At 41.2% G+C, this 24,343-nt stretch overlaps 2 protein-coding genes across 6 annotated transcripts in view; both read right to left on the reverse strand.

The window, feature by feature from the left end:
* Positions 1-557: 557 nt before the first annotated feature.
* Positions 558-14,006, reverse strand: LOC128694369 (mRNA decay activator protein ZFP36L2-A-like). Of its 3 annotated transcripts, none has more exons than XM_070097975.1 (5): positions 13,927-14,004; positions 12,508-12,616; positions 9,580-9,691; positions 4,295-4,936; positions 558-2,635 (listed from the first exon to the last, which is right to left on the reverse strand). In XM_070097975.1, exons 4-5 carry the CDS (start codon positions 4,903-4,905, stop codon positions 1,897-1,899), a joined length of 1,350 nt encoding a protein of 449 aa, XP_069954076.1. In that variant the 5' UTR covers positions 4,906-4,936; positions 9,580-9,691; positions 12,508-12,616; positions 13,927-14,004; the 3' UTR covers positions 558-1,896. The 3 variants fall into 3 exon arrangements, with proteins under 3 accessions (XP_069954076.1, XP_069954077.1, XP_069954078.1); XM_070097976.1 differs by lacking the exon at positions 13,927-14,004 and adding an exon at positions 12,775-12,882; XM_070097977.1 differs by lacking the exon at positions 9,580-9,691 and having other exon boundaries at positions 13,927-14,006.
* Positions 14,007-18,654: 4,648 nt separating this feature from the next.
* Positions 18,655-24,343, reverse strand: part of LOC128694420 (uncharacterized) — a 40,660-nt gene continuing 34,971 nt past the window's right edge. For 2 of the 3 annotated variants that reach the window (XM_070097980.1, XM_070097979.1), the window contains exon 6: positions 18,655-19,366. In XM_070097980.1, coding sequence (XP_069954081.1) covers positions 19,323-19,366 — 44 coding nt within the window. In that variant the 3' untranslated portion in view covers positions 18,655-19,322. The remainder of the gene's footprint in view (positions 19,367-24,343) is intronic. The other variant, XM_053784524.2, reaches the window with a different exon arrangement.

Raw genomic sequence — 24,343 nt, forward strand, 5'->3', positions numbered from 1 at the left:
CCCGTTCTTGTGTGGGGAGAACCAATTTGACATGTTTCAATGTGATAATTCTAGTCTTGGATTATATTAAATATTTACATAACCTAGCTACGTTATGCAATGTTAAGACAGTTTGAATTTTATGGTTGATGCATTATTATTGATATTAAATATTGTGGGTGTATATTCTTCCGCTTATACAGGTTGTGTGTGTGTGTGTGTGTATATTATAATCAAAAAGAAGCGCTAAGCCACAAGGACTATACACCATGTGTGTATAGGAATGTAATGTCCATATCTGTTTTCGTATGTACTTTTATATTTTTGTTTTTTGTTTTGTTTTGTTCATGCATCACCAACTTCTGGTAAATTCCCATTAATGAGGTAAGGGTATAACCCTAATTGTTAGGTTACTTAAGGTATTTCTTAGAACGGTGCATGTAAATATTTTTGTCTGCACTGGTATTATTAATTATTGTAAAAGGAGGGGGTTTTGTAGGACATGTTGGATGTGTAACTGGTTGTAATATGGCTATCAGCCATAGTGTTATTTTAAGTACTGGGATTGTGTGAGAGGATATTGTTAATATCCAGTATAGTTCTTTTATTAAACTCTTGTACATTCTTGTATTTGTTGTAAGTTTTAAATAAAAATATAAAAAAAAAATCCAACCTCTTCTCAGCAGTCACCTTAAACATTCCTCGCCTGACCTTTAACGTCAAAATGCTCCTTGTATATATTCGCGTATACTCTGCTCAGGTACATCTGCGACAAAGTCTACTGTGCAGGCGAAGCTTAGTTTATGTAAGATTGCATTGTAATGCAATCATGTTTTTTCCAAAGTCAAATTTGATAGGCTGTCAACCAAATTATCACTCAACCACTTGTGCCAAGGATTAAAGTGAAATATGATTATTAAAATGCAATATAAAAGTAATTTTTTCGTCGCTTACGAGTTTCATTTAACCTAGCGGTTTCTTTATTTTGCACATCCCCCTCTGCAGCACTGCACGACCCTTTCCACTTTAGCTGATTAATATATATATTAACGAGAAGGAACATACATTTATTGGAGAGTGCTAAATCAGTCATACAACACCCGGTGAATGGGAGTCAATTTCGAAGGGGAGGAAAAGTAACTGCCTAAATCAGGAGCCCTCCTTCCCAGCATCTCGGAACCTCGTACGACTGGCATGGTTCAAGTGGTAAGCCCTCCTCTTTGTAGGGATGATGCCACGAGTCAAATTATCTAAAGCATCCTTCAAGTAAGGTTATTTGACGCAGATAAGGGGCTCCTGATTCAAGAATGACATTTTCTTCCCCTTTATCGAACCCATATGTCTCCATTTCCCAAGCGTTGCATAGTAAGCGTTTAGCGTTTTCTTCCATGATAATGGGCAAGTTACTTATTTGCTCTTTCGTAAATTTAGAAGACTTTTGTAAACATGGTTTGATTACCCTCAACATATACTTGAGGTCTTATTATAATACCCAAGTGAAAAATGGACTAAAAAAAATTACTAAAGTATCATTTATTGTCCTTCAGAATGTAGAAAATATAAAAAAAAAAATTGATATCACTCCACAGGAGATTGTCAGCATTTTGAAATTTGAACTTATGACCATATATTTATATTAAGAATTATTAATGGCCTTAAGAAATTAAATAAGATTATTCAATAAAACAGATAAAACCTAATTTTACAAGAAAAAAATCCGTAAAAGAATAACTCAGACATACTTTGAACTTACCTATATCAAGATCTTTTAATAAAAGAAAAACATATTAAATATTTGTCATATCCTAAAGAATAATTGCACTAAAAACGCAGAATCTATAGCGTGCCATATAATTGCAATTGAACAATTTCCGCATTTTTCCGTTAACTAAATTAAGAATTGAAATTTTTATAAAACTAAGTGTATGGCATCTGAGAGAGTTCTGCAATGGTTGGTAGTTGTAGACTACGAGAGACCTCCATTGGGTTGGATATAAATGGCTCCACCCAATTTGACGCGAGACGTGGCGTTGTGTTATACCAGGCTTCCCACCAACGACCTACTGTTGAGGAAGTAGACGTATCAGAACCTGAAGAAGCATTGGACCCCACACTTTTCTCTATGCTGCTGTCTACGCTGATATCTACTACTCTCATGTCTACACTACCTTCTACACCGGGTTCAAGCACAGAACCTAAGGAATTATCCAATACATTACTGTCAGTTGAAGAAATACTTATCCTAGATGAAACTGGTTCAATCTCAGTCGTGTTTATTTTATCTATTGTAGTTCCAATTCTAGAGGCAGATAGATTTGGGTCATCAGCATTTTCTTGCAAAATTCGAATGGCATAAAGACGCCGTAAGTTAGCTAAAAGGACATCACTGGCAGATGGATCTGGTGCAATGCCAGCATTTTCAGCCAAGGTTAATAAAGCTGAACCTAGTTTGTCGTGTCGAGAACGCAGTCTGTGACCCCTCATGGGTGATATCCCTGCTGCCTCTTCTAGGTCATGAACGAAATGGCAGCGTGTTCCATATTGGCAGTAGCCTAGACTGTGGTACGTGCGGCACAGGTCAGTTTTGTAGCGGGGATGTCTGGGAACAGCACGCAGTTCATTAAGTCCATGAGCGAATGTGCAAGTGCTTCCAAATCTGTGGATAATACAGAGCTATAATATCCATACAAATATAACTGCAGAGAAAATATTCTTAAGCACTTAGTTTTTAAAGTTATTCGTGAGGTGACAAAGGATTTGACTATTAAATTAAGGTTTACCACAATATAGTAAAAGTTGCAAAACTAATAAAAGTTAAAATATTTTAAAACTGAGCAACCAAATGAGTGTTTAATCTGAAGTGCTGAATACGTCTATTAAGAACAGTAAAAATATTTTTTACTGTACCAGGAAGTTCAGACTCTTATTTAAAGGGGTGTAAAATCTTGTTCAGGTAAGCGAACCATGCTTGTTAATACTAGTCACCATTTCACGAAGACGTGTCATGAGATCCTACTGGTTTACATACTGATAAGTAACCATCTTCAACCTATTAATTTAGAGGGCAGCAAAACTCCTGCTCCAATTTATTTTACCTACACCATATTACAGTATATTTATGGGGAAAAAGGGTGCAACCCCTAGTTACTATACAGCACATGGAGTATAGGAGATAACCATGCTTGCTCTAATGAAAGTAGCTTCAATATCATGGATCAATAGCCTTAATACAAGTCATTTTAAATTTCCTGCATACACAACGGACAAATCGGCTAAAATCAAACTGACCTTCCATTCACCATACAAGTAGACCCCGTTCTCCCACCCCTACCTTCAACTAATTTGTCACTTCCTTAATAAAAATTAATACACCATCAGCAGTTGGTTTACACTAAGTTCTACGTACACACACGAGTATATACAATTACATACATACATGTACCCAGCAAAGCCTGCACATATGTAGTGGCAAATGGGATTATAAATTTCTAGTGGGCAAAGGCAAAAGGTATACATTATACTGTGGATGCACTAAATCCATATGGATCATACAGGGGGAGGACAAGTCGATTCCTGGGATCAAGAGCCCCTTACCAAGAAAGGGACCTACCTTGAGGGGTGTAGTTTGATGTACGCCATCTAAATTTCTCTTCCACCCCCTTTTCCTTTATCTATAAAGTAAATTTCTCTTTCCTCTGTTCCGAGATGGAGATATCCTTATAATGCCATTTTGCCTATGCATAAGAATTCCCATCTCAGGCAACCTAAGTGACTACTCCAGCATAACTAACAAAACCTCTTAAGTTCCCTTTTTTGAAGAACCCTTAATGGAATACTTTACATCCCCAGTGCATAATGAAATGTGGTCTTCCAGCTCAGGCAGACTAATCAACACAATGTATGAGCCCCACCTGCGCGATGAGCATGACAGGTTAACTTAGTTACAAATAATACAAGCTTTCTCATAGAATAGGAATGCAGCGCACTTGCTGATGCATCCATTAAATATTTTTTTTACGTACTAGATAATTTAAAGTCTTGTCAAAACTTTTCAACGGCTCATTATACAAAATATAAAGTGCCTTACTAATATTCTATATTGTATTCAAGTAGGTAGGTTTTTAAATTTGAAAAGCTCTATGTTGATCACAGCGCTCTTGGCAATGAATATAAATACCAACGCCACATTTAAATAACTAGCGTTAATTAAAAGTTCATTAAATTATTAATAAAGAAAAAAATCCACTATCAAAGACCAAAAAAGTAAAAACCCAACTTTTGAGGGTGGAAGAAAAAAAAAAAGTCCAAAACTTACTTGCAATCTTCATTCTCCTCAAAGCTTCTACACAACTCAGTCTTGTAACGTAAGGGGTTGGATGGCCGAACAGGCATTGGCCGAACACTTCTCTTGCTATTGTTGCAATAGCCATTGCTGTCTGTGCTGCTGGAGGTACCGTTACTATTGTCGGTACTGCTGCTTAAGGCGTGAGTGTCAGTACTGCAGCAACTATTACAGCTTTTGCTACCGCCTTCCTCAGCGCTACCACTATCTTTCCAAAATGAAGTTGACTCAGAAGTTATAAAATGTAAAGGTGTACTCGAGTCTTGCTTTGACAGGCAATCACTATAGTTCCCTTCATTAGTCCGGCTTAATATACACGTAGACCGACTAGAGCAGTGCCTTGGACTAGAATGGCGCACAGGACTGAATCTAGAGAGAGGTCCGAGTCGACGCAGTGGACTGAATTGACGCCTAGGGCTGGATCGTCGTAGTGGGCTGGGTCTCTGCCTTATGTTAGTCCTAAGCCGAGGGCTGGGTGGGTGAGGAGACTTCCTAGGGTCAGTTTGATTTATCCTGTTCGAATTGCTCTTGCCAGGAAAAATTGAATTTCCAGCAGAACGGCCCCTCCTACTTCGGTTCCCCATTTAAAACAGTTAACGGAAGCTTGCACCAACCCTGAAATTTTTAGGTCTGTTTAGTTTTCTGGGAGAGAGAGAAAAAAAAAAAAAAAAAAAAAAAAAAAAAAAAAAAAAAAAAAAAAAAAAAAAAAGCCAAGTGACCCATCTACACTGCATTCATATCCACCCCACATGCCCATCCATTCCAACCATTTAAAATTTCAGTAATTCATTCGCCCACAGCACAGACGGGTATAAAAATAAAATTTATATTTTATTAAAATCCATACATCAAATATAAAATCAAATTGAGAAAGCATTAACACGTCTGTCGTCCAACCAACAACAATATTAACATGCACACATCAGTATTCTGTGTGAAAACAAAACCCCTTTTCCCCATTCTTAGGATACAGACCAAGTAAGACATAATATTAGCCAAACATAATGGAGCTACCTAGCAAAAAACAAACCTATACCATAGTTACAAATATCTATGATATGTACAAAATCTGTCTGTATAATACATCCACTTGAAATGATTGTACCGCTTACAATAATGCATAATGCGTGACAGACAATAGAATTACAACTGACATAATACACCAGAAAATTTACGATGGGTATCCTAGTGTAGTCATCCCTGACCCCCCCATCCCCCGGCAGGATTCCACTTATCCCCACCCAATTTACTCCCTTACTACTAAAATCTGCTTTCTACCGATCCATACCCTAAATAAATAACAAAAAGGCACAATACCGTGACTGGAACGATACACAAATAACCCGCACATAAAAGAGAAGCTTACGACGACGTTTCTGTCCGACTTGGACCATTGACAGTCACTTTGTCAATGGTCCAAGTCGGACCGAAACGTCGTCGTAAGCTTCTCTTATGTGCGGGTTATTTGTGGATCCATACCCTGTAACGAAAGTGACATAGCCATATCATCAGTAAGGCATCAGAGGCATGTATATACAGTACTAGGACAACAGACCACTCCGTAAGAAAACCGCATTATATAATGTAGAGCGCACAACATAGGAAAGAAGTGATTTTGAACAAACAGGTTCAGACAATTATCCACACAAAACATCTATATTAAGCATCTCGCTACACACCATGCCTATAATTAAAACAAATCTTCCAGTACACACTGTACGACTTGCAGGTCGCATTACATACGTTGCTGTGACTTATGTACTGACTTAGTATAACCAGCACTAACAGGTACATACAGAATACATCTCATAAAACAATGATTTACAAAACTAACAATGCACGCTATATGCAACCAACACCAGCCTGGGAATTTAAAAATTCACAAACATTACCATTAACCACGGCGTAGCTTCTGCTGGTGACTTAGTAGTTTCATTGTATATTATGACCTGAATCTAATGATTGTACACGTAAGCAAGGTGTACATTACCAAGGAAAGTTGGTTCTATGAACCATTTATCTACAAACCAAGGAAAGTCCCGCCTGCACACCAGCCTTTCCTTCCGGGAAGTCCGCGTAGAAGGCACTCCTGGTAACAAGGTTTACTACCGTAAATGGTACCTGACATCACATGGCGTCAAGAGCAGATTGCTACAACACATTATGTAGCATTGGTTACACACCAACCTAACCACCCATCCACAACAGCCTATTCTGAGCATTCAAACTTTTTTCCACTCCTTACGAACATGTAACAACAAAAGTCATTCGTCTATACAACTATGTAAACGTTACAAGGAAAACCACAACACTGCTGAATGAGAAAACCAAACCGTGGTTCTGAGTACCGCTCTCCCCCCCCCCTCCTTTCTCAGACTGACAATCACGCCGGCAAGAAGCAATACCCCAGCCCACACAAAGGTCCACCTCCCTCACCCTACATTACACCCCGATCACCACACCAAATAACACGTACATTCCGGTCGCGAAAACCTAACTCCTCTCCCCTCCCGGGAGACCAACCCATTCGCCCCACCGAGGGATTATATACCTACCTACACCTCATTCACGAAATAGTAATGACACGACTGCAAACAAACCATACCACGGGCGGGATTGAACCAGCGGTCAGAGAGTCTGGAGTTTTGAGACTGACCGCGGGTTCAATCCCGCCCGTGGTATGGTTTACACCTCATTACTCCTGTAACGTTTCCATCGTTAGAGTCCTATGCCCCAACGAAAAAGCTCCGTCCCAGCATTGCCCATACACCTCTATTCCTACATTTCGTCCTATAAAAACGGCACATCAGTGCTCTGACGCGCATCGCACTCCTATCCTCCCGCATACACCATGACAAATAGTCAAGTACCAAATATGAAACCGAACGACGTACCACATGCGAGCAATCTCCCATCTCAAGAATCAAAACTAAGCATCGACAACCCCCCCCCCTCCCACTCATCTGAGAACACCCTTGAACCAATCCCTAACCCTATGTAAACCGTCACAAAAGTAGACGACGTTAAACGCAGTTTCCGGCCACCCGCACCACGAACAGGTCTGATCCTGAGTCATTCCCATAACGTACAATTGTGCTTTGGACGCCAAAATCCCGTGGACGAAGCGGTAACCAGTTTCCCTAACCTTTGGTTGTAAGCGCAATTTCTTGAGCCACTGCCATATAGTCGTCCAATGATATCCTGGGAAGACCTAATCACCAATGACCTCTCCCGATGTTATACCTATATTGTCTAATTTACCTGCCCTAACTCTCGTAGGGTTATGCACCACCAGTAAGTGCCGTAACAGCGCTTCGCACCTTGTGAGGTCTTTCCCCACCCACCATCGTCGAACCTCCCTCATCACCGCGTCAACCCTCGCTCCCCTGACCCCACCCCTTGTCAAGAATTCCTGTTGTACATATATGCTCATTAGGCGACTGTAGTGGTATTAACCCCAAACCTCCCTTAGCTACTTGCGTCATAACTGTCTTTCCTTGACCAATGCCTACGGTAACCCCCATATGAAATTCAAAGCCCTCCACTGTAACCGCAACACATCGTCCGCCATCAATGGATAGAGCCCTGAAAAACCATAATTTACTATACACCAGTACACTGACAACGATTACTCGTTTGTGTAATGTTACATCACCCGGTCGCCATCCCACCATCCTACGAACTGCGGTTGCTAACCATCTACGAATTAATTGCACGCGCCGCCTGTTCGTCATCGCAAAAATACACACTCATCTTTATTCGCTCAACGGTTCTCCACCCATACTCCTTGCCCAACGTCCCCTCCCCCCACCTAGGACCCCACCTCCAAAAATTTGGATTTTCCTGTATTAATGCGCATGCCAGACGCATCACTAAAAAACCCTATAACCTTATTAACGAACTCCAAACCATTCCTACTGCGCACCATGATGGTGGTATCGTCCACATAACCTAAAATCTCTACTGCTTCGCCCTGCGCAAAATCCTCCCCCCCTACCCCACCCATTACAAATCTATAAAATGGGTCCTGCAAACAGGCAAACAAAAGCTGCGAGAGGGGACACCCCTGTCGCAGTCCCCACCCCATGCCTATCGGGGACCCCACCCTCCCAATGACCTGGACCCGTACCTGTGCATCTGTATATAACATACGCACCCACGCTACTACTACTACTTCCCCGAAACCCTGCTTCAATAATATTGCTAATAATGTTTCCCTATCCACATTGTCGAAAGTCTTTTCCCAATCTAATCCTATGACCCCGCCTCCACTACAATCCTCCACGAAACTTGAGGCGTCGATGACCATCCCTCATAGTCCGTCCAGGAATCCTGTATTGCCCATCCCATAGGTATAAAATATAGTATTAAACAAAAAAAAAAAAAACTATTGTAAGCATGAAATTAATAAAAAATCTAAAATAACTAAAAAATGCTAACAAACCCCAGCTAAATCCTCATTACACGAACAATATGTACCTGATTTAATTTATTATTATAATCAAAAAGAAGCGCTAAGCCACAAGGGCTATACAGCGCTGATACCTGATTTAAGTCCTCGTGCTACAGAGCAAGATATCCAGTCATTCATAACCCTGAGCCCGTAACCAGAAACCATTTTCAACACGAGTAATTAGTATGGCGAGTTTTCCCCGACTACCTTTTCTCATTTATGTACGCGTTAAGTGAAGTCTTTGGAAACTAATTTTTAAAGAATCTCCGAAAATAAGAAATTATTTCAGCTTTAAATGCAATAAAACACAACATACTCTTAGGCACACTTCCTACGCACGGTAAACTTATAAAATTTCATCTGATACACAATCAAAACAGCACCTCCAAGTACTCTCGAGCTCTGAATAACTTTCGCAATGTGCAGTTTCAGCCTGTCACTGAGGAAGTGTATGGATCCAGCCAGATTATAGGGTCTCCATATCAACCCGTGACTACAGGTCTCTTAACTTCTGGACTTAAATAATGGACGACCACAGGGTGAACCGTCATTGCGCCTTGGCTAACAGTTTACTTCGCCTAAGATTGAAACTGACCCACCTAGACTGGCAATTAAATTTTTACCCTGGAATTCTTTTCATCTGGGATGGTGCAGATTTTTTTTTTTTTTTTTATCCAAGTCCAGTCTTTTCAGTAGGCAAGTCACTTAATTTTACTTCCCTACCAATACGTACCTAAATGTGCAAGAAAAATTTCTTTTAGTTTTAAAATCATAAGTAAAATAAAATCGACCACTTGACCCTTACTATATTTGGATTCCTGTTTCCAGCAGTTCTTTCTCCACTACAAAGACTGACCGTCGAGATTGCTGCTACGAGCTGCACATATGCTAGTACACTATCAACAGCACTGGTTTCCCTGTAACAAAATGTTTGTCAAAACAGTTTGAAAATACATGTAATTTAACTGATAAAAAACACAATTATAGTATACAGCACTAACAAATTCCATTATATTAATTAGGAAGTTGAGAGATTCGAAGAAATATTTAACCCATGAGCAATAGGTACACATACAAGGTTGGCACAAAGTGGGTAACCCTTTTGGGCTTAAAGAAGCCACCTTACATATTCTATTATACAGACAGCAGTAGTGTCAAAGTTTTTAATTAGAAGCCTAGTAGTCCCGTGGTAAAACGCTGAACCTGCTGCCATTTGGAACTGCGCTTCGAATCCCCGTCCATTCTTCTGTTTATTCAGTCATCTACTACGACTTTTCTAACTCAGGGAAGAAAATATTAAGGGAATGTATTAATACTGGTTAGCAAACAGTTTTTTTCAAAACTATTAAAATTACCTAAAATTTCTTAAGTTATTTGACAATTATATAAACACTAATTGCACTAGTTTGCAATTAGAGCTCTGTATTTATCTGAAATAAGTTCATAAACTAAATAAAAGAGGGAGTTGTCTGCATTAATTTTGTTTCTTGTAAGATACAAGACTTATTAATTCAAAAATACTACTGAAGAATTCAAATTCTGAAATATAAAAATGACTTTAATCATAATTTTTAGATACAGTTTACCCCCCCCCACACTTTCATTTTTGTTAAATCAAAGAACCCAGTTTTTTTTATTATTATTAATGTAGGTATTATGATTCCACAGCTTGTGTAACATTCATTCATTTAAGGTTCAGGAACACCCACTAAGTGTCGCCACAGTAATGCCTAGATAAGTTTCATCTGTACAAGATAGTAACTTTGGGCTTTGAAAAGTAACTATTTTGCATACCAATTGACAATTACAATATAAAGCTACACTAAAATAAAATTTACACTGCATTAACATTATCTGTAGGTTTACTTCACAGGTAACATTCTTAAAACGTTTAATCTTTTCTTTTTCATTATTTGTTTTCCATTAAACTGAGTGGTACTGATCTGATGGTGTACTTTGAGCATTAATTGAAATTTTTCACATATTAAGCAGCAACCACAGTGCCTGTAACCAGGAAGTAATTAGCCTTATTTTTCATACCTTAAGTGTTTAATAACTATTATTATAATAAAAAAAAGCGCTAGGCCACAAGGGCTATACAGTGCTGTTGAATAACTAAACATTCTTACTCTTAATAAAATTAAACTTACCGACATGCGTTCAGAAAGTTAAGACATTTATGGTTGCAAATAGCATGATAGATAAGCTAGGGATCAAAATACTATTGTATATTTCAATATATTAAAAAGGAACTTTTGTCATGAGTTATCAATCCAGTCCAAATACAAAAAGCTATAACAGTGTTCATACAGTAATGGAGAGAGCTTCAAAGTTAACTGGCTGTCAACTATATAATGCCCCCCCCCCCTTGCTTTTTCAACTTCTGTATTAGAACTGATGATGTCATTGGATATATGTACACTGTATTTAGAAGACGGGAAGGATTGTGAGGATTGTCAATATATGTATTAATTCTTATGTAAATTTCATGGAACTCAGGGTGATAATAATGTACACCTATTAGTCGGATGATAAGTATTGATATTATGCTTATTGTAATATAATTTGATTGATGAAATGTATAATCTGGTTTTTAGCTTTGGAGTAGAAGAGATAAAAAGCATAGGGGATAGGGGATATTTTGTAAGCACAAAGATGAATCAGCAGTATGTATTTAGAAAATGTAACAATTTTATTTTTCTGTGGCGGAGACAAGGGGTTCTCATATTCCTTTATGTTATTGTACTTTAATGTATTTTTAAATTCAATGACTGATGGAGGTTATGAGTGGTGACGGCAGACACAGTTACTAGGCATGTGGGGGGGGGGGGGGGTGAAGAGTCAGCGGTAGTGTATTAAATCCACCACCGTGCACGATATTGATTGTTATCATGGGGTATATGAGGGTTAGGGTGTGGATTGGTTTCTTTGGTGGATGTGTGCCATCATGTTCAGACTTTTCTTGTATTATAGTCAGCCTTTTAGGTGGCTGGATTGTGTTTATACATGTTGTCAATGATGTCCTTAATGCTCTAATAAATGTATAAGAGATGTCAATGAGTATACTCAGGTGAAAGTGGTATGTTTTTCAAGGGGGGGGGGGAGTGTAAGCATTACTAGGTAGGACTATCGTTTTTATTATAAGACCATCTTTTCACGTGAAGCACAGTACATAAAGTGTTTGATTGGAGTGCAGCAGCCAATTCTGATGTCATTATATAAGTGCTTCTTTGGTATTTGTGTAGTCACTGCAGATTATCGTTTTACTGCCTGTATCTTGTTACATATTGATTATGTACCCATATATTTTTTGTACCTGAGTTTTAAGTAAAATATAAAAAAAAAAAAATAGAACTGATGCAGCAACTCCTTCCAAAGCTTCTACTTTTACATTTCCTGATGTGTACGAGTCTTTACCCTACGAAGTTTTTATAAATTTTCTTACCATATCTCGAACATTGACTCGCTATAATCCAGTAGTAGACGTAATTAAAAAAATTACGCCAAAAACCTGTTCTCGCCCTGAATCGCTGGAATTTTTTACCATGGGAATCAAATGTTGTACTAACTTTATCAGGCCCTGATCCACCGGGAAGCCTGGTCGTGGACCGGGCCGCGGGGGCGTTGATCCCCGGAATACCCTCCAGGTCGACGGCTCTCAACCTACGCCCGGGTTCAATTATGGGAGTAAAAACATGACAAACCTACTTACTCCCGTTTTCCCCCTACTTACCTAGTAAATATGTACACTTGAAAAGACTGTTGTGGGCGGCATCCTGATGGGAAGGTGTCCAAGGTGGGGCTAGGCTTTGAAACAAGCCGGGGTAGTATAACAGCTCAACCTGTTCATAAAAAAAAAATATATATATACATAGCCTAAAATTCTTACAAATTTTAGATATGCCGTCTCAGTAATATCATTGGACTCATTATAATAAAGAAGCGCTAAACCTACAAGGGTCATACAGCGCACTCAAAAATATTTAGGGAAAGCTCTTACCCATAGGGATCATACATAGCCTAAGATATGGAGACAAACAGGTGTGGATTAATGAAGGGAAGGACAGGCTCAGTTCCTTGGATCAAGAGCGCTTACCAACTTCAATGAACTTCCATCGAGGGGTAGCAGTGCTGTATGTTTACAAAAAAAAAAATTGACAAGACTGAGAAAATTGTTAAATGATGGCCCAGGGGAGCAAGGCTACCCTTGTGCAAGGGTCTCAGAAAGGCCGGGGGAATATAGGGGTTAGTTAGACGAATAAAATCCTGTACGAAAGCTTTCACTAGGTTAAAACCATGGATATTGGGGGAAAGTTTTAGCACACAAGACATAAGCTTAAGGTAGAAGGGGATAGCTGATTGCTGCCTTAGAGCAGACTTAGTATGAAATTCAAATTTTATATATTTAGAGGGTGCTAAATCCGTAAGGACCACACAGCGCCTATAGAATGGGAAGGAATCAGACTCGATCCAAGGGAAAGAATAATTCCTTGAAGCAAGAGTCCCTCATAGGCATCAAGGGATTTCCTTTAAGGTGCATTTAATAAGTCACGTGTAGCTAATGTAGGTCTAATAACTACATAACTAAGTGCTAAACCCACAAGGGTCATACAGCACTGCATGTCTAGTAACAACTAATCACTAGGGATTAGTCTGACAAAATACAAGTTTTATCACATCCGGTAGTGGAGCGCTAACCTGTAGGGGTCACACAGTGCTTGAGGGAACAGGAGGTAATCAGGTTCAATCCAAGGAAAGTGAGGACAGTTTCAATTCCGTGGATCAAGAGCACATCACCGGGAACAAGGATCCTCCCTCTATGGGTGGGGGTGGGGGGGGGAAGACTAGGAGTTAAAAATGTGAATACAAAGCTACAAAAGTCCCAGTACCTTAATAACTGACCTTTTGAAAGTTAAAATATACTTTTTAACCTTTCAAAAACCAGTGAGCCTTAATAAGCATGACTAATTCAGAATACTTAAAACAACCATTTCACTAAGTAAGCAACTACCATATTTAACACTAATAAACAACTTTATGCCTCCAAGTATCACTTACAACTATACAGCAAGCAATTCCCCAAATTATCATAAAACCTACATCTCGTAAAAACAGAAAATGAAAAAAAATAGAGAAAAAAAAAAAACATTACCTCATGATACATCCACCTCTCTCACGTCACTTGCACCAACTGACGCGACATCTGGATCTATTAATATTTATACCGATGCTTAGATTCCCGCCTCACTTGTCCCAATCCTCTCATCAACAATACTCTATATATCTCTAACATAATTATGGATCAAAGCCACTACATACATATGTAATGAGTATCGTTTATATTATCTTAATGGAGTAATTTGTTATTTGTTGTTTTTACACAAACATATTACCTTACAAAGGTTATGTAGATGTGAGTTTTTAAAGATTGTAGGCATACAAACACACTGAGAAAGGCGGGAACTTTAAAGTTGTCATCATATAGGCAGGGAATCATTGTAAGTTTATTTAGGCACAGGTACTTATACGTACAATTATTATTCATAGTGTAAGTTACCTAGGATAACCCGAGAAAAAAAAATCAAAGTGGTTTATTTCCACTGAGATCCATGATGAATAATTAATATACAAGATTAGAACTTTCACGGCGCGCATAACGGAGATAAAACACCTCAATTACTGGGAGCGCTTGAGGTTTCTAAACCTGTATTCCCTGGAACGCAGGAGGGAGAGATACATGATTATATACACCTGGAAAATCCTAGAGGGACTAGTACCGAACTTGCACACGAAAATCACTCACTACGAAAGCAAAAGACTTGGCAGACGATGCAACATCCCCCCAATGAAAAGCAGGGGTGTCACTAGCACGTTAAGAGACCATACAATAAGTGTCAGGGGCCCGAGACTGTCCAACTGCCTCCCAGCATACATAAGGGGGATTACCAACAGACCCCTGGAAGTCTTCAAGCTGGCACTGGACAAGCACCTAAAGTCAGTTCCTGATCAGCCGGGCTGTGGCTCGTACGTTGGTTTGCGTGCAGCCAGCAGCAACAGCCTGGTTGATCAGGCGCTGATCCACCAGGAGGCCTGGTCACAGACCGGGCCGCGGGGGCGTTGACCCCCGAAACTCTCTCCAGGTAAACTCCAGGTAATAATACAGAGCAATGATTTCCTCTGATAAAAACAAATATATTGTTATTAACATCAGGAGAGAAATACAGAATGTTAACACTGGAAAGTGGAGTTGTACGGTATACCAATGGACCCCCTGGCTGTCTTCATGACCCCTGTCTTCATGACCCCTGGCTGTCTTCATGACCCCTGGCTGTCTTCATGACCCCTGGCTGTCTTCATGACCCCTGGCTGTCTTCATGACCCCTGGCTGTCTTCATGACCCCTGGCTGTCTTCAAGACCCCTGGCTGTCTTCATGACCCCTGGCTGTCTTCATGACCCCTGGCTGTCTTCATGACCCCTGACTGTCTTCATGACCCCTGGCTGTCTTCATGACCCCTGGCTGTCTTCATGACCCCTGGCTGTCTTCATGACCCCTGGCTGTCTTCATGACCCCTGGCTGTCTTCATGACCCCTGACTGTCTTCATGACCCCTGGCTGTCTTCATGACCCCTGGCTGTCTTCATGACCCCTGGCTGTCTTCATGACCCCTGACTGTCTTCATGACCCCTGACTGTCTTCATGACCCCTGACTGTCTTCATGACCCCTGGCTGTCTTCATGACCCCTGGCTGTCTTCATGACCCCTGACTGTCTTCATGACCCCTGACTGTCTTCATGACCCCTGACTGTCTTCATGACCCCTGACTGTCTTCATGACCCCTGACTGTCTTCATGACCCCTGGCTGTCTTCATGACCCCTGGCTGTCTTCATGACCCCTGACTGTCTTCATGACCCCTGGCTGTCTTCATGACCCCTGGCTGTCTTCATGACCCCTGACTGTCTTCATGACCCCTGACTGTCTTCATGACCCCTGGCTGTCTTCATGACCCCTGACTGTCTTCATGACCCCTGGCTGTCTTCATGACCCCTGGCTGTCTTCATGACCCCTGGCTGTCTTCATAACCCCTGACTGTCTTCATGACCCCTGGCTGTCTTCATGACCCCTGGCTGTCTTCATGACCCCTGGCTGTCTTCATGATCCCTGACTGTCTTCATGACCCCTGGCTGTCTTCATGACCCCTGACTGTCTTCATGACCCCTGGCTGTCTTCATGACCCCTGGCTGTCTTCATGACCCCTGGCTTCCTTCATAACCCCTGGCTGTCTTCATGACCCCTGGCTGTCTTCATGACCCCTGGCTGTCTTCATGACCCCTGGCTGTCTTCATGACCCCTGGCTGTCTTCATGACCCCTGGCTCTCTTCAAGACCCCAGGCTGTCTTCATGACCCCTGGCTGTCTTCATGAACCCTGGCTGTCTTCATGACCCCTGGCTGTCTTCATGAACCCTGGCTGTCTTCATGACCCCTGGCTGTCTTCATAACCCCTGGCTGTCTTCATAACCCCTGGCTGTCTTCATGACACCTGGCTGTCTTCATGACCCCTGGCTGTCTTCATAACCTCTGGCTGTCTTCAAGACCCCTGGCTGTCTTCATGACTCCCGGCTGTCTTCAAGACCTCTTGTTGTCTTCAAGACCCCTGGCTGTCTTCAAGACCCCTGGCTGTCTTCATGACCCCTGGCTGTCTTCAAGACCCCTGGCTATCTTCAAGACCCCTGGTTGTCTTCAAGACCCCTGGTTGTCTTCAAGACCCCTGGCTGTCTTCATGACCCCTGGTTGTCTTCAAGACCCCTGGCTGTCTTCAAGACCCCTGGCTGTCTTCAAGACCCCTGGCTGTCTTCATGACTCCCGGCTGTCTTCAAGACCTCTTGTTGTCTTCAAGACCCCTGGCTGTCTTCATAACCCCTGGCTGTCTTCAAGACCCCTGGCTGTCTTCATGACTCCCGGCTGTCTTCAAGACCTCTTGTTGTCTTCAAGACCCCTGGCTGTCTTCAAGACCCCTGGCTGTCTTCATGACCCCTGGCTGTCTTCAAGACCCCTGGCTATCTTCAAGACCCCTGGTTGTCTTCAAGACCCCTGGCTGTCTTCAAAACCCCTGGTTGTCTTCAAGACCCCTGGCTGTCATTAAGACCCCTGGCTGTCTACATGATCCCTGGCTGTCTTCATAACCCCTGGCTGTCTTCAAGACCCCTGGCTGTCTTCATGACCCCTGGCTGTCTTCATGACATCTGGCTGTCTTCATGAACTCTGGCTGTCTTCATGACCCCTGGCTGTCTTAAAGACCCCTGGTTGTCTTCAAGAACCCTGGCTGTCTTCAAGACCCCTGGCTGTCTTCATGACCCCTGGCTGTCTTCATGACATCTGGCTGTCTTCATGAACTCTGGCTGTCTTCATGACCCCTGGCTGTCTTAAAGACCCCTGGTTGTCTTCAAGAACCCTTGGCTGTCTTCATGACCCTTGGCTGTCTTCATGACCCTTGGTTGTCTTCAAAACCCCTGGCTGTCTTTCAGAAGGCGCTGGACGGGCACCTAAAGCCAATACCTGACCAGCCGGCTGTGGTTCGTACGTCGGTTTGCGTGCGGCCAGCAGTAACATCCTGGTTGATGAGAACCTGATCCACCCCCGGGCCGCGGGGGGCGTTGACCCCCGAAACCCTCTCCAGGTATGTGCTATCTCTTGGCCTAACAGCTCTCCCCATCTACCCTTACATTTTTTTTTATCAGAAAACTGCTGACTTAGCTAAATTAACAGTAGTTTAAACATACAGCATGGATCTGGGCTCTAATACACAATTTTGTTTAGATATATATTTATTTTATGAGAGCAGAATGTAGTAATATGGGAATCAGTGAAGCAGACAAACATAGAGATGGCTGAAATGGTCCAGAACGGAGATTTCACTGAAATCTCTTGAAAACAGGTTTTGATCAGTCTTCTCAGTCGACATTCAGGAATATCACCTTGTGTAGCGGCAACACAAGTTGCTAAGCCACTTGATTAGAGCAGTTTTCTCACATTTAGAGATAATTTCTAACATTTAATTCTTATTTTATCCTAATTTTCTTAGAATGGTGATCCAAGGAGTGACAGGTACCCTCCCCATCCTCAGATCAAACCTGATCACCTTCCATTCTCCAGGTGCTGTACAAGAACTACGAGTTGAAGACTCGTGTGGCGCCTGATGATCATTACGTCCAACAATATTCACTGAGAAACGGCAAAAATCACGCACAAATTTAATTATATATAAATCGAAAAATGCGTTTTTGAATACATTTACGAGAAGCGCTAAACCTATAAGGGCAATGTAGCACCAGGGGTAGCGAGAGGCAATTACATTCGATCCAAAGGGGGGCAAAAGAAATTCCTTGGATCAAGAGCCTCTCATCTGATAGGCATCACAGATTCACGTCAGATGATCCCCGCCCATCAGTGGCGTTGCTGGAGGGGCAGCAGGGGGAGCGCCGCTCCACATGACCACAATTTTCAGAAGTGCCGCCTTTTCAGCCATTTTTTTAACCCTTTAGTTCACTTGTGCAGCGCTGAATGACTCTAGTGGGTTTAGCGCTTCTTTTTTATTATAATAATAATGACAATTTAATTCATTTGTGCTGTAAATCGAATCTCATTTTTTTTAATGGGCTTTGAAAAACTTTCTGGGCTCATTATTTTATTCGACCAGCCTCCCGGGGTTTCGAACTCTATAATGAATTTAAAATTATTCGGAGCGTGTCATGGTGCCTTTTTTTTTTCTTTGCTGGCTCCCCCTAACTTTAGAACCTGGCTACGCCACTGCCGCTCACACCAATGAAATCCATGTACTATAAGTCAACATTCCTCTCTTGCTGAAGAGGACCTTGATTAGAGGACGAAATAATACAACTTTTTTATTTACTGTCTCAAATGTATATCTATGTTTCTATTGCAGACAAATGAAACAAAAACAATAATGGTGAAAAAAAAACTAAATGGTTATAATTGACCATAATTTTTAAAGGGGTGAACCGGTAAGCCAGCGGAAGTCCTCGGTTAGATGACCAAAACCTCCTACGTCAGGAAACACTTGTCCTGTTACCTGACGAACCTTACCTAACCTAATGATGAAAAAGAAATACGCGCAGAAAGGAGCATCACCATAACATTTCGCCAGGTAAACAGTCCTCTTCGGTTACTGACTGAAGAAAACTCTTTCACAGACATAACTTCTCAGTAATTTCCTCTCTGTAAATGTGATATTTTACCTCCCTGTTTCCACTGACTAGTGTTCATTGCGCAACCAATAGTAATTAGTATTAATTACACTATTAATAGTATTCTGAGAACATAAAAACTTGGCGGATGCAATGAAAGGGGAACTTTTTTTAATGTATAATTGTAGCGTAGCAAAGAATTTAAACAATTAACAAAATGCAACAGCAAAAAGGTAACATGTAACAAGGCTAGCAGGTAATGTGAAGATATAGGCTCAAAAGGCAGCTCACAAGGCAGCTCACAAGGCAGCTCACAAGGCAGCTCACAAGGAGCCAACTCACATCAGTTGATCTTCAGCAGCTGGACAGTAAAGATGAGAGTCGCATCTGTAAGTGTAATACAATTTAATGAGTTAAAATGCAAAAAAAAAAATGTTTTCTGGCATTTACAGTACATATATCAGCTGTTGATGTATTCAAACAGAAAAAACTCAGGTGTTTATGTTTAGTTTAAAGTCTTTAATGTGGAATTTTTGAGGGCTCATCATTGTGTGTGTGTGTGTGTATATATATATATATATATATATATATATATATATATATATATATATATATATATATATATATATATATATATATACATATATATATATTGGCCAAACATTCACAAAAATACAACAGAAAGTAAAACAACATAGGTAACTCAGAGCTTCATCTCGGACACTTCGTCCAGCTCCCCTGCGGTGGGCCACGTGCCCAGAATGCTGCAGGCATTTCCTCTCTGGATCGCAACACTGAGTCTCTGAAAGACGAAGCTGGTCGCCCTGTGGTCCTTGGTTTCTATGATGAGCTTTTCACCCAGCTCTTTGAGGAACTTTAGAGCACACTTGCCCCATGCTCCAAGGGTCTCCGACCCTATTGGAATGAAGTTATAGTAAGGGGAAAGGTCTTCATATTTTCGGATCTTCTGGGTCTCCCTGTGGCTGGCAGCTCCACCCCCTTCCACTACGGAGTATGGCAAGTAGGTGTCTGCCAATGTGGCGGCACAGGTGCAGTCCCAGGCAATCTGCTTTCCATTCTTCCAGAGTAGCATATATATATATATATATATATATATATATATATATATATATATATATATATATATATATATATATATATATATATAATTGATGAGGGGAAAAAAGGTGAGTGGTGCGTTGAGGTATATGTGGAGACAAAAAACGTTATCTATGGAAGCAAAGAAGGGCATGTATGAAAGTACAGTAGTACCAACACTCTTATATGGGTGTGAAGCTTGGGTTGCGAATACAGCAGCGAGGAGGCGGTTGGAGGCGGTTGGAGGCAGTGGAGATTTCCTGTCTAAGGGCAATGTGTGGTGTAAATATTATGCAGAAAATTCGGAGTGTGGAAATTAGGAGAAGGTGTGGAGTTAATAAAAGTATTAGTCAGAAGGCTGAAGAGGGTTGTTGAGGTGGTTTGGTCATTTAGAGAGAATGGATCAAAGTAGAATGACATGGAGAGCATTTAAATCTGTAGGGGAAGGAAGGCGGGGTAGGGGTCCTCCTCGAAAAGGTTGGAGGGAGGGGTAAGGGAGGTTTTGTGGGCGAGGGGCTTGGACTTCCAGCAGGCGTGCATGACCGTGTTCGATAGGAGTGAATGGAGACGAATGGTATATGGGACCTGACGATCTGTTGGAGTGTGAGCAGGGTAATATTTAGCGAAGGGATTCAGGGAAACTGGTTATTTTTATATAGCCGGACTTGAGTCCTGGAAATGGGAAGTACAATGCCTGCACTCTAAAGGAGGGGTTCGGGATATTGGGGGGATATGTTGTGTATCTTTAAACGTATATGCTTCTAAACTGTTGTGTTCTGAGCACCTCTGCAAAAACAGTGATTATGTGTGAGTGAGGTGAAAGTGTTGAATGATGATGAAAGTATTTTCTTTTTTGGGATTTTCTTTCTTTTTGGGTCACCCTGCCTCGGTGGGAGACGGCCGACTTGTTAATATATATATATATATATATATATATATATATATATATATATATATATATATATATATATATATATATATATATATATATATATATAGGTCGTGCCCAATAGGTAAAACTTGCTATTTTGGCTTAAATAGCAACGCTCTTCTTGCCGAATAATTCAAGCGAAAATCTGTGTGTGCAATAATTTCGGAAAAATCATTCTGAACCTAACGAAAAAGATATATTTCATTATTTGTTTATTATTAAATTATTGTAAACTTATTTAAAATATATTTAGTTGTGTTACGCTAAATTAAATTGTTCTTGTTATAATAAGGTTAGGTAAGTTTGCTACTGATCTTCTAGTACAAAATTATTAATTTTTACATTAACATAAATGAAAAAAATATATCTCTAAACTTATAAGAGAAAATTTCAGAAAGGACTTAATTTTAAATGAGTTCTTCCTAATTGACCAGTTTTACCTATTCGGCACGACATATATAAATATATTAGGCAAAAAATCGCGAACAAGCAATACACCTGGAGTTTTACCTGGAGAGAGTTCCGGGGGTCAAAGCCCCCGCGGCCCGGTTTGTGAACAGGCCTCCTGATGGATTAGAGCCTGATCAACCAGGCTGTTACTGCTGGCTGCACGCAATCCAACGTACGAGCCACAGCCCGGCTGATCAGGAACCGACTTTAGGTGCTTGTTCAGTGCCAGCTTGAAGACTGCCAGGGGTCTGTTGGTAATCCCCCTTATGTATGCTGGGAGGCAGTTGAACAGTCTCGGGCCCCTGACACTTATTGTATGGTCTCTTAACGTGCTAGTGACACCCCTGCTTTTCATTGGGGGGATGTTGCATCGTCTGCCGAGTCTTTTGCTTTCGTTGTGAGTGATTTTCGTGTGCAAGTTCGGTATTAGTCCCTCTAGGATTTTCCAGGTGTATATAATCATGTATCTCTCCCGCCTGCGTTCCAGGGAGTACAGGTTCAGAAACTTCAAGCGCTCCCAGTAACTGAGGTGTTTTATCTCCGTTATGCGCGCCGTAAAGGTCCTCTGTACATTTTCTAGGTCAGCAATTTCACCTGCCTTGAAAGGTGCTGTTAGTGTGCGGCAATATTCCAGCTTAGATAGATCAAGCGACCTGAAGAGTGTCATCATGGGCTTGGCATCCCTAGTTTTGAAAGTTCTCATTATCCATCCTGTCATTTTTTCTAGCAGATGCAATTGATACAATGTTATGGTCCTTGAAGGTGAGATCCTCCGACATGATCACTCCCAGGTCTTTGACACAGGTTTTTCCCTATATTTTGTGGAAGGAATTTGTTTTGTACTCTGATGAAGTTTTAATTTCCTCATGTTTACCATATCGGAGTAACTGAAATTTCTCATCGTTGAACTTCACATTGTTTTCTGCAGCCCATTGAAAGATTTGGTTGATGTCCGCCTGGAGCCTTGCAGTGTCTGCAGTGGAAGACACTGTCATGCAGATTCGGGTGTCATCTGCAAAGGAAGACACGGTGCTGTGGCTGACATCTTTGTCTATGTCAGATATGAGGATGAGAAACAAGATGGGAGAGAGTACTGTGCCTTTTGGAACAGAGCTTTTTACCGTAGCTGCCTCGGACTGTACTCTGTTGACTACTACTCTTTGTGTTCTGTTTGTGAGGAAATTATAGATCCATCTACCAACTTTTCCTGTTATTCTTTTAGCACGCATTTTGTGCGCTATTACGCCATGGTCACACTTGTCGAAGGCTTTTGCAAAGTCTGTATATATTACATCTGCATTCTTTTTGTCTTCTAGTGCATCTAGGACCTTGTCGTAGTGATCCAGTAGCTGAGACAGAGAGGAGCGACCTGCTCTAAACCCATGTTGCCCTGGGTTGTGTAATTGATGGGTATCTAGATGGGTGGCGATCTTGCTTCTTAGGACCCTTTCAAAGATTTTTATGATATAGGATGTTAGTGCTATCGGTCTGTAGTTCTTTGCTATTGCTTTACTGCCCCCTTTGTGGAGTGGGGCTATGTCTGTTGTTTTTAGTAACTGTGGGACAACCCCCGTGTCCATGCTCCCTCTCCATAGGTCGGTAAAAGCTCGTGATAGGGGCTTCTTGCAGTTCTTGATGAACACGGAGTTCCATGAGTCTGGCCCTGGGGCAGAGTGCATGGGCATGCCATTTATCGCCTGTTCGAAGTCATTTGGCGTCAGGATAATATCAGATAGGCTTGTGTTAAAGAATTTCTGTGGCTCTCTAAAATTCATTTAGATCTTTGACTCTCAGTCTGGTTAGCGGCTTGCTAAAAACTAAGTCATATTGGGACTTGAGTAGCTCACTCATTTCCTTGCTGTCATCTGTGTAGGACCCATCTTGTTTAAGTAGGGGCCCAATACTGTATGTTGTTCTCGACTTTGATTTGGCATAAGAAAAAAAATACTTTGGGTTCCTTTCGACTTCATTTATGGCTTTTAGTTCTTCCCGCGATTCCTGACTCCTATAAAAATTCCTTTAGCTTAAGTTCGATGCTTGCTATTTCTCTGACCAGTGACTCCCTACGCATTTCAGATATATTGGCCTCTTTTAGCCGCTCTGGTGTTCTTTTTCGTCGCCTGTAAAGGGAACGCCTGTCTCTTTCTATTTTACATCTACTCCTCCTTTTTCTTAAAGGAATAAGCCTTGAGCATACACAGATAACCTTGAGCATACATCGAGTGCCACCGAGTTAATCTGTTCTAGGCATAAGTTGGGGTCTGTGTTGCTTAGTCTATCTTCCCAGCTTATATCGTTTAGGACTTGGTTTACTTGGTCCTACTTTATGTTCTTGTTATTGAAGTTGAATTTGGTGAAGGCTCCCTCATGACTAATCTCATTTTGTCGGTCTGGGGCTCCGCGCATACATGTCTGAACCTCGATTATGTTGTGATCTGAGTATATTGTTTTTGATATGGTGACATTTCGTATCAGATCATCATTATTAGTGAAGATGAGGTCTAGTGTATTCTCCAGTCTGGTAGGCTCTATTATTTGCTGGTTTAAGTTGAGTTTTGTGCAGAGATTTAAAAGCTCGTGTGTGTGTGAGTTCTCGTCAGAGCTGCCTCCTGGTGTTATCACTGCAACAAAATTATTTGCTATATTCCTCCATTTTAGGTGCCTCAAGTTGAAATCCACCAGGAGCAAGATGTTGGCGGCAGGAGCTGGCGGATTTTCCAGACAGTGGTCAATTTTTAACAGCTGTTGCTGGGACGTTGCATCCGGAGGCTTGTAGACTACCAAAATGACTAGGTTTTGGTTCTCGATCTTTACTGCTAAAACTTCACTACATCATTTGAGGCATTAAGCAGTTCTGTGCAAACAAGTGACTCTGCGATATACAG

This window comes from Cherax quadricarinatus, chromosome 60 (genome assembly GCF_038502225.1).
Source record: "Cherax quadricarinatus isolate ZL_2023a chromosome 60, ASM3850222v1, whole genome shotgun sequence".
Lineage (NCBI taxonomy): Eukaryota > Metazoa > Arthropoda > Malacostraca > Decapoda > Parastacidae > Cherax > Cherax quadricarinatus.